Raw genomic sequence first — 10,497 nt, forward strand, 5'->3', positions numbered from 1 at the left:
GATTTGAGATGAGTGACCATGCCAAACCACCTATGTTGAGATCCCATCATATTGTAAAAATTTAACACTAATGGCTTATTTGGCAATCATTTATGTTGTTTTTCAAAAAAAAAAATTAAAATTTTGAAAATAAGAAAAAAAAAATCACTTATTTTTACTACTGTACCTAAATAATTAAAACAAGAATTTTTTTAAAAAAAACCTTACATAATATATATATCATTTTCTTTATAAGAAAAATGATATTAGGGCCTGGAATTATGGCTTACTTTTCAAGTGAGACTTGTAATTTAACTTAAATTATATTTAAAGGTATGAAATATTTCCGCTGGTGTTAGGGACCAAGCCAGGACATAACGTAAGGGGGTCAATAGTGCATTTTTTTTATTAATTTTAGAAGGGGTAAATGTAATATTTCGTGTGTATATTACTAAAAATGAACAAATTATAAAGGTAGAATACTAAAAAAAGAAAAGTAATACCCAGCCAAAACAATCGTTAGAATATATTCTTTATTCCATAATCTAAGTATTTATTTATTTTTATTTTTTAAAAAAATTATCCTTAAACGGGCATGAAATATAATATGGATACTTAAATGAATTTTTATCCAACAATGAATGAGACACATCAAAGTTAATGAATGAGACACATATCAAAGTTTATTCACTACTTAAAATAGCATTGTTAGTCTAGTGAATTTTATCCCACGCTAGAAATTTTATTTTTTTAGTGCAGTGAATAAACTCTGATATTAAAAAATGTTATTAATTAATTTTATATTTTTTTACTGTTAAATTTTACACTACAAATTTTAGACAAAAATATTAACGTTTATTAACATTTCTTTAAATGTAATAAATGTCCTAAGTCACACTTTTCTTTTTTAGCGAATATAATTTTCACGTTGTACGTTACTCTCACTCTCACAACTTAAATTTGATCACTTTAACACTGTTCTCAAACTCTCGATCTCGAATTGTTCTCATTCTTCCACTACATGCGACTTAGTAACAACGCACAACTAAAATAATGGCGAATCCAAACAGCCATAAAAATAAACGTGCGAGTCCCCTGCAGATCTTCCAAAACTTTTCCATAAACCAAAAATTTCCATAAAAAATTTACGTATGCAATGACAAAAGCACTCCTCACGTCCACATGGTTTTTGTCTTGTTCAGCTAGTGCGTGTATGTGTGTGTGTAAGCGTCGACTGATCAAGCCCTTGATGGCCAAGAAATCTCAATTGTCAACAGGACCAACCATGAAACCCTCAAAAGTTCAATTATTCCCAACAGCCACTCTAAGAACCACTCATTCACCCCCTTGATCATGGAGTGAGAAATGTTGAGCTTAGAAGAATCTCATATACCCTCTATAAATCACCTATTATTGATCACTTGATTTTTATCTATTGTCTCTGTGAAAACGAAGATTAACAACATACAGGTTTTCAGAGATGCCTGGGCATGGCTTGGGAAGTGAGAGATCTCCTCTCTTAAACAGAGAGGTAAGCTTTTCACTTTTCGATGACCCATTAAGGTCTCTTTGTATATGAATTCTCGCAATTCAGTCACTGAGTTCTGTTTTGATTCGTTTTGGTTCTTGGGTTTTTTTATATACATATTCTTGATCCAATTCATAAAATTCTGCTGTTACTTTGGACTTTTGATTGATGGGTTATGTTTAGTTTGTATAATTTATAAAACCCAATTGATTAGGGAATTTTTTTTTTTATTTTATAAAACCCAATTCTTTATTCCCTTGCAAATTTAGTTTTCTGAGATTTATGTTCATGTGGGTGTTTGATGTGTTAAATGGAATTTGTTAGGAGCAGTTTAGATGATTCTCACGAAGTCGAGTAAAACATTATTGGGTCATTCTGAGTGAGACATGATGTTTAGTTTGTATAATTTATATATAACCCAATTATTTATTTCCTTTGCAAATTTAGTTTTCTGAGATTTATGTTCATGTGGGTGTTTGATGTGATAAATTGAATTTCTTAGGAGTAGCCTAAATGGTCATTTGCCTATTTCACTTTTCTGATTTAATCTTTTTTAATTGATTTTTGTGATTTTTCATAGGGGAGAAAGAGAAATGATACCCTGGAAAATGGTCATTTGACAGACCTTGAGCATGGTGATGCAGTACCGGTAATTGCAATTTCTATTAGATGCTTGAAGTTTGACATTAATCTTTACTAACTATTAGATTACGTAATGTCCTAACTCGATTCTTGGGAAATTCAGGCTGCCAATGTGGGGTTCTGTAGAGTTATTTCACTTGTAAGTGGATGCACCTTTGTGTTTATTAATGATCAAAGTGGAATTATATTCTTGAAAAATGTCAGCTTGTTAACATCTCATTGCTTTGCAGGCAAAGCCTGATACTGGAAATTTGATTATAGCTACGTTTGCTCTTCTGATTGCATCCACATCAAGTTTACTGATTGTATGTACTTGTATTGGTGCTCAATTCTCAATTCCACCCGAGCCCCCCTAAACACACACACACATCTCTCTCTCTCTTGTTTTGATTGTGAAGTATAATGATTTTATGTCTAGTTTAGACTTTAGAGACACGGGTGTTTGATTTTTAGTAATTTCAGAAATAACATGTTCATGATGCAGCCAAAATTTGGTGGAAAAATAATTGACATCGTGTCGGGAGATATGCAAACACCTGAACAGAAAGCACAAGCTTGGACTGCAGTGACGAACACCATACTATATATATTTGTGATTGTTATAGTAGGGTATGTCCATTCCTCAATTCTTTTTTTTCTTCTATCAGTATTAGGTTCACTTGATCCTTGATTTCTTGTTTGTCCAGTCTTTTCATCCCATCTAACAATGAAAAGGATTGCATTACAGAACCATTATGATAAACCTCTAAAACTACAAATGATTTTATGATTTTGTCATAATGGTTACTAAAACATTCCGGTGTTAGAGATGAATTGTGACTAAGAAAGTGTTTTTTTCCATTCCAAAATGCGTACTTATTATGGTATCAAGGAGTTAACAATCTCTTGCTTCTTTTCAGTTCTGTTTGCACGGCACTTAGAGCATGGTTATTTTCTTCTGCAAGCGAAAGGGTCGTTGCTCGATTGAGAAAGAACTTGTTTGGTCACCTCCTACACCAAGTACATTCATTTAGCTTTGCAAATGACATGGTTTTATCTGTCTATTACAATCCATTGGTTGCTAAGATATTCATGATTCCCTAGTATTTTTTCTTTTTCTTCTTGCCATATTAATAAAACTAGAATATTTTTCATGTAAAGTTTGTTCACAATGGCTAATAACTTTGCAGGAAATAGCCTTCTATGATGTTACTCGAACTGGGGAACTCCTAAGTAGGCTATCTGAAGACACTCAGATCATAAAAAATGCTGCAACTACCAATCTCTCCGAGGCCCTAAAAAATCTGTCTACTGCATTTATTGGTCTTGGCTTTATGTTTGCGACATCATGGAAGTTAACATGTAAAGGCTTAATCATTTTTAGGTTGAATGTTGATATGATGAAGATTTCAACATGCTCATTATAAATTAATTTTCATCATTTATGTTTAGTGTTGGCTTTGGCTGTGGTTCCGGCCATTTCTGTTGCTGTACGTAAATTTGGTCGCTTTCTTCGAGAACTTTCTCACAAGACTCAAGCTGCAGCTGCAGTAGCTGCCTCGATTGCGGAGGTTTGTCTCTTCTGCTATAACTCTTAGTTTTCTCTATGTTGAATCTCTACATTTAAAGTATTTTTTGTTGTTCACTTCTAAAATCCTGTAGTACTAAGTTAAAGTTAATGACATGATGAAAAGTAGATAAAAGACAAGTGATAACTTGGACTTGAAAGTGATTGGTTAGACGTTTCAAATATTGTTCATGTCCACTCGGTAGCAATGCATAAGAAGTTATAAAGCAAAGTGATTTTGTAGAAATGTCATGTTTGTTTTCTATTGATTTGTAATATTTCTGTTCATGTTGACTGGTTGGGTTTACAACTATTTAATCACTATTCATATATATTGCCTCATGGGAGGTAATTTAGATCTCTATGAGTCGTGAAGAGAAATGAATATGCTGACAACTTGAGCATAAAGGGAAACATTTACTAAGTATGACAAGTAAAAAAATATATGACTATTCTGGAATATATATATATATATATGACTGGTGTTAAAATCATTCTGTTGAATCAAATGATTATCTACCAAAACCAAGAACTTTTTTTCCCTTCTATAAAGTGCTGGTTGCAGTGAGTAAAAGTAAACATAATTTTTTGCTAATCACTTTAAAGTGTTTCTTAGAGAGCCCATACCATGTGCAAAAAGTTTTCATTATCACTCATCGTAATTAGGTTTCTAATTTTTTTTGGGCCAAAATGCGCAAATTTTTTAGGAAACTTTTGGTGCCATACGCACAGTGAGAGCTTTTGCTCAGGAAGAATATGAGATTTCACGCTACTCGGAGAAAGTTGACGAGACATTGATGCTTGGACTTAAACAAGCTGTAGGTTCCTGAATGCATCTCTCTCTCTCTCTATCTTTCACTCTCTCTCTTACACGCACACACACAACTACACATGGACAACAGCTGCAGCTTCTAAACTGTCATTTTCTGCTGCAGAAAGTAGTTGGCCTCTTCTTTGGGGGTGTGAATGCAGCATCAACACTGTCAGTTATCATAGTGGTGATATATGGAGCTAATCTGACGATCGCAGGGACCATGACCCCTGGTGCTCTTACATCATTCATTCTTTATAGCCTCACGGGTAGCTCTCTCATTCTTGTATAAAATTCCATGGAAGCAGTGACACTGTTTAACTTGTGATAGATTCAATATCATGTTTACCTACATGTTTATAAGATGCTATAATTTTTAGCTCAATAAAGTTCCAGTTAACTGAACTTAGTTACTTTTTCCACTTGCAGTTGGATCATCTGTTTCTGGACTGTCTGGATTATATACAGTGGCAATGAAAGCTGCAGGAGCCAGCAGGAGGGTTTTTCAGATTCTTGACCGTGTCTCATCCATGCCAAAATCAGGAAATAAGTGTCCTTTGGGGTTAGTACTGTCAAAGCTTCATCTAGTTACTATACTTTCCTCTTTTCTTAGTTTGCCTACTGTTTCTCCACTCATGGCTTCAATTATAAGAAATTCAACCTCCTTTCCGCTGGAATTCTGGGGATAAAAAAATTAACCTGAAGAGGGTCAAAACCACTTAACTCTGTCCCAATTTCCACCCCTTCTCTCCAGAAACACATGACCTACAGAGGGACCTATTATGACAACAATCGCTTCACTTTTTGAAGTTGACTACCCTTGACATATACTTTAACTTTTTTGCTACGCACACATAAGCAAAAGTAGTCAAATTAAAAATTTGATAATGAATAGATTGTACAAAAACATTGCAAATCCCAATTATTCCAATATGAATGTATGTTATTTTGGCCCCTTCCTGTGCATGGTTGTTCACCTAGTCAAATCCATGTTGTTTTTATTTTTATTTTTTTTATTTTTTATTTTTTATTTTTCTTTTAAGAACTATCCAAAAAAATTTACAGTGTTGTTTTATTACCATAGTTGTCCTACTACCAAATTTTGTATTCAAATCATTCTTGCTACCAAATTTTTTATCATCCCAAATTACTCGTTATCTTTTTGATAGGTAAAAGAAAAGGGAAAGAAAATGAACTTACAAAATAATTGATAAATGTGCTTAAAAGGCCGAATTATGTTTATGTCAACTTCATACTAGATGTGATTGTGGATTGTCTTACTGCAGCGACCAAGATGCTGAAGTGGAGTTAGATGATGTTTGGTTTTCCTACCCTTCACGCCCCAGCCATACGGTACTCAAGGTAATAATTTTGCATCGGCCACTTTTGTTATGATGGATCATCCTATTTGCATTTTAATTATATATTGTGCCGATAAACCTAACAAATTCTGCAAAATTTAGGGAATAACGTTAAAACTGCATCCTGGTTCAAAGGTTGCTTTGGTTGGCCCGAGTGGTGGTGGAAAGGTAATACTACTTTGTTCAATTGTCCTAAATAACTCCAATTGAAATTCATGTTATTTTAGTCTATGAAATAGCTTTGTAGATAGAGGAATAGCCAAGTATCTACTGTGACTCAGGTTTATTTTTGCTATTAATGGTCTTCTTGTTATTCTTTGTTATTGTTTTTTGTGCCACAGACCACAATAGCAAACTTGATTGAAAGGTTCTATGACCCTATCAAGGGAAAGATTATGCTCAATGGGGTTCCTCTAGTAGAAATATCACATGAACATCTACACAAAAAGGTATTGTGGCACTAAATTCTGAATATACATATGTTGGTTTTCAGCGGTGATGCATACAGTTTAGTGTTCTCTTCTTGCTCTGATGTTTCAAAGATTTTTCACGTATAGTATGTTCACCTTTTAATACACAGATCAGTATAGTGAGCCAGGAGCCAACCCTGTTCAACTGTTCGATAGAGGAGAATATTGCCTATGGATTGGATTCCAAAGCAAGCATTACTGATATTGAAAATGCAGCTGTAAGATTTTAGCATCTCCACTTATCAACTAATTGTCTCATCTACCAAAATCCTTTTATTCTCAATAATTTAATTTTGAAAAGTGCAGAAAATGGCTAATGCCGATGAATTCATTTCCAAATTCCCGGACAAATATCAAACATATGTGGGAGAACGTGGCGTAAGGCTTTCAGGCGGTCAGAAACAGAGAGTAGCAATTGCAAGGGCTCTACTGATGAACCCAAGGATTCTTCTCTTAGATGAAGCCACAAGTGCACTGGATGCTGAAAGTGAATACCTAGTTCAGGTCTGCTTTTTACATGCTGAAAATGGGTTTTTTAAAACTCAAAGCTTAGGTCCTGTTTGGTTATGTTTTCTGAAAACATTTCTGTGTAAAAAACTGAAACCAGGCCTCTTTATTTTGTTTTTTTTTTTTTTTTTTTAGTTTAGTTTTCAGAAAACTGCAGCCAAACAACTTTCTGTACGGTTTTCTTATTTTCAATTCTCTTTCAGAAAACTAAACCAAACAGGCCCCTTATTCTTCCTGTTTTCCGAATAAAAATATGTATTTTTTTTTTTTTTTTCACACTGACAGTAGATTTTTCTTATTCTATAGGATGCCATGGATTCACTGATGAAGGGCAGGACTGTTCTAGTCATTGCACACAGGCTTTCCACCGTGAAGAGTGCAGACGTAGTCGCAGTTGTTTCTGATGGTCAGATAGTTGAAAGTGGCACTCACGACGAGCTCCTTAGCAAGAATGGCGTCTATACTGCATTGGTGAGGAGGCAGTTACAAGGACACAAAACAGAAAGCTAGTTTTGTCCTGCTAGTTTTGTAAATGGAATCCATTCCAATGATGAAATTGGTATGTTGTCACTTTATTCTGCATTGACACGAACTTATCCATTCTCAAGTCCAAATGTGAAAAAGAAATTCTATCTCCATCAACCCCTTAAAGCCATGAATTCAACCTTGTCGATCTGCATTACATGAATTATAGATCATCCAAAGCATGGATAGCATGTTAGCCATCTAACTTATTCTGGCAATTTGATGAACAAGATTTAGAATCGCTAGGAGCCTAGGAGTACAACTTCAGTAGGCCAACCTGAATCCAATCCGAGTTGGACCTTGTCTTGGATGGGATTGGGCAGCTTTTTTTGTTGTTCGGTTTGGGTTGAAAAATTTCGGACTCAACCTCAATTTTGGTTGGGTTTCACCTGTCAGGTAACCGGAGTCCAACTCATTCACCATCTGCAGTATATAAATATCTCAAGTGCGAAGAAAAATACCCCTACTGTGTTTAACTGAATTGTATACTAAATGAATAAATAATTGAAGGAAACTCCATAAGAACAAAGTTATGCTACTTCATCTCTAGCATTTCCTTGTAATATATATAGTTCAAACAGTATATATAGTTAGTAGCTCATGGTCACACCTCACGTGCACCCGTAAGTCAAGTTGGCTAACTCTTGCAGGACCCAACCCCACAACTTCAACATACAACTTGAGTTAGCCGTGCCCCAATCCATGTGTAGTCCACTTCCCCTTTTCACCATGTAGTTTGATTGGTGATCACAGCTCAAGAAAGATGATGTATCTGTGTGTAAGTAGACCTCGCACAGACCGAAGTCACCTACTGTTGCCCCAATGGGACATTGAGAGGTAAGAGGGAAGTACTAATTGGGTAAGTAAGATTCTAAGATTGCATCCTATCATACTATCCTACGTTTCTCCTGTGTGTAGAGGAAACTTTGCCCCTCCATGTAGAGGTTCGTTCATCGGAGGTTTGGAGATTTCTCCATGGTGGTATGTCTTTCTCTGGGATGGATTCCTTCCAATCTATAGTTGCTGGTGCTTATGGGGCGTCAAACACAAGCGACGTGTGTGCGGTGATGGTGGTACCCAATGGGTTTTTGGGAGTTGGAAGTATTTCTACTGAAGAACAGAAGATCTATACTTTTGATCAGGGCATTCATGCAGCTTGCTCTATTAGTCTTCTAGTTTTTACTTTTATCTGTTTCCTTTTTGCCTCCTGGTTTCTTTGCTGGTGCTTCTCTCCGTTTTTAGCTACTCCATTTCATCCATGGATGGGCCTTATAGCAGGAACTGTCCAACGATGGATTCCATGGCAATGGCGGACGGAGCAGGCTATGGTGCGTGGCTATCAAACCAAGAAAATACCGCTAAGGATGTGTATAAGACTTTTCAGTGGTATCTTCTTTGATAGTCCAGTTCGAAAATGATTCGAAGGATCCAACCGCAAGTGAGTCGCCGGAGCGCTCACTTCTACCTACGTTTCGGTCGCCGGAGAAAAAGCGACCTCCTCGAGCCCAATGCCAACTGTTTGCCCGTCCGACGGCACTTCAAAAGTTACGTAAATTCAGGTGTCTCTAAATGCTACATAGGGGAGGTGGACCCTAGGGTTATGTTATGATGGTGAGGTTTTAGAGTGGCACGGCCCACTAAGGGATAAGCAGGAGGTAGTTATACTGGTGGATTTGGGCTTTGTTTCTAGCCCTACCCCACTTCCTGGTGAAGGCAGTGGGTTGAAGACGTTTGACGGCCGAACATGGGATTTAATATTAACAGGTGTGACCCAATCCTCACCTCTCTCTACGAAGGCTGTGTGTGTTGGTAAAGCTTTGGATTGTGTGTCATATGTTTTGTTTGATGCGCTTTGGATTGATCTCCATGCCAGCGTCTTTGATCTCATGTGGAGACTTAGGAGATTTTCTCGGTTCAAGGTAGTCATGTTTGGAGACATGGTGTTTGTAGCGTCTCTGTGTACACCTCTCATGGTTGCTTTGTGTTTTAAATGTTGTTTGTATGTTCTAATCCCGGTGATCGCACCAAATTGACCTTTGTGTTGTTGTGCAGTGTTGTTTGTTCGCCAGAGAAAAAAAAAAAAAAAAAAACAGTATAGTTAGTAACTCTAAAATTCTCATTCTTGATCTATATTAGACAGCTAATAATTATATATTCGACTAGGCATGACTAACTTCATCCACGAGATTTAATAGATTGCATAAGGGCGTTTTTGTTTTTTAGATTGGATAAGTTAGCCGTAGTCTAGCCCGAAATTGGTTTGGGCTGTGGACGCTCTAAGTATTAATTATTGTGAAAACTGAAAAATAGATGAAGACTTGAGCTGCTTTATTATTATTATTATTATTATTATTATGGTTATTAATTTGACTAACATCTCTTTTTAGCCTAATGTTATATTAAAACACCTTTCAAAAAGTTACAGAACCTACGAGAATCTCTGAACCAGTGAGTCCTATCAAAATCTTACACTCCTTTTCGTTAAGAGTAATGATACTTACACCGATTTGTTGTACCAAATTGCTACACCGAATGTTTCTGATTAGTTATTTATAAGTACATATAAGTGGAAGATCCTACTTCTTTATTTAGTTGTAATGAATTGTCAAACTTAGTTATTTTAATTGGTCTATTTATGCATAAATAAAAAAGTGGGGTCCTCTACTTACATGTAATATGCATAAATAACTAATTAGAAACATTCGGTGTAATAATTTGGTATAACAAATAGGTGTAAGTATCACTGCTCTTTGGTTAATGTCTTTAATTTTAGGTTAGGATTAATTACACAATGCAGGTCAGTGAACCTCGACGAGTCTATAGGTCCTTTGGGCAACTGCTTGGGAAGGATGATAATAGTGTTAATGATAGTACTGGGGTGGAACATGATTCAGTGGTGTATGTTATACTACTAGTGCAGGAACAGGGACACCGACTGTATGGTCAATTGCCTAAACCAGAAGATGTTCAACTTTCGAATTCCTTTACAATATGTTACAAATAAGAAATTCTCTCTATGGAGGACAATGAAGGTGTGGAAGGTACCGCAGTGCTGGATGCAAAATCCATGGTTGGGTGTGGTGTTCAAGTGATTGATAGCAATTCTTTGTTAGCCTTTTTGGTTATTG

At 35.9% G+C, this 10,497-nt stretch overlaps 1 protein-coding gene across 1 annotated transcript; it reads left to right on the top strand.

Moving 5' to 3' along the window:
• Positions 1 to 1,170: 1,170 nt before the first annotated feature.
• Positions 1,171 to 7,480, top strand: LOC132286779 (ABC transporter B family member 25). The gene is made up of 17 exons (XM_059789166.1): positions 1,171 to 1,510; positions 2,088 to 2,156; positions 2,253 to 2,288; positions 2,380 to 2,454; positions 2,634 to 2,758; positions 3,049 to 3,148; positions 3,319 to 3,490; positions 3,581 to 3,699; positions 4,403 to 4,513; positions 4,631 to 4,775; positions 4,936 to 5,068; positions 5,793 to 5,868; positions 5,970 to 6,035; positions 6,209 to 6,316; positions 6,448 to 6,555; positions 6,644 to 6,841; positions 7,151 to 7,480. The coding sequence occupies exons 1-17, from the start codon at positions 1,460 to 1,462 to the stop codon at positions 7,352 to 7,354; spliced, it is 1,896 nt and encodes a 631-aa protein (XP_059645149.1). The 5' UTR covers positions 1,171 to 1,459; the 3' UTR covers positions 7,355 to 7,480.
• The last annotated feature ends 3,017 nt before the right edge of the window (positions 7,481 to 10,497 follow it).

This window comes from Cornus florida, unplaced genomic scaffold (assembly GCF_030987335.1).
Source record: "Cornus florida cultivar Cherokee Brave unplaced genomic scaffold, ASM3098733v1 CherokeeBrave_3.0.0_Hap2_Chr11, whole genome shotgun sequence".
Classification (NCBI taxonomy): Eukaryota; Viridiplantae; Streptophyta; class Magnoliopsida; order Cornales; family Cornaceae; genus Cornus; species Cornus florida.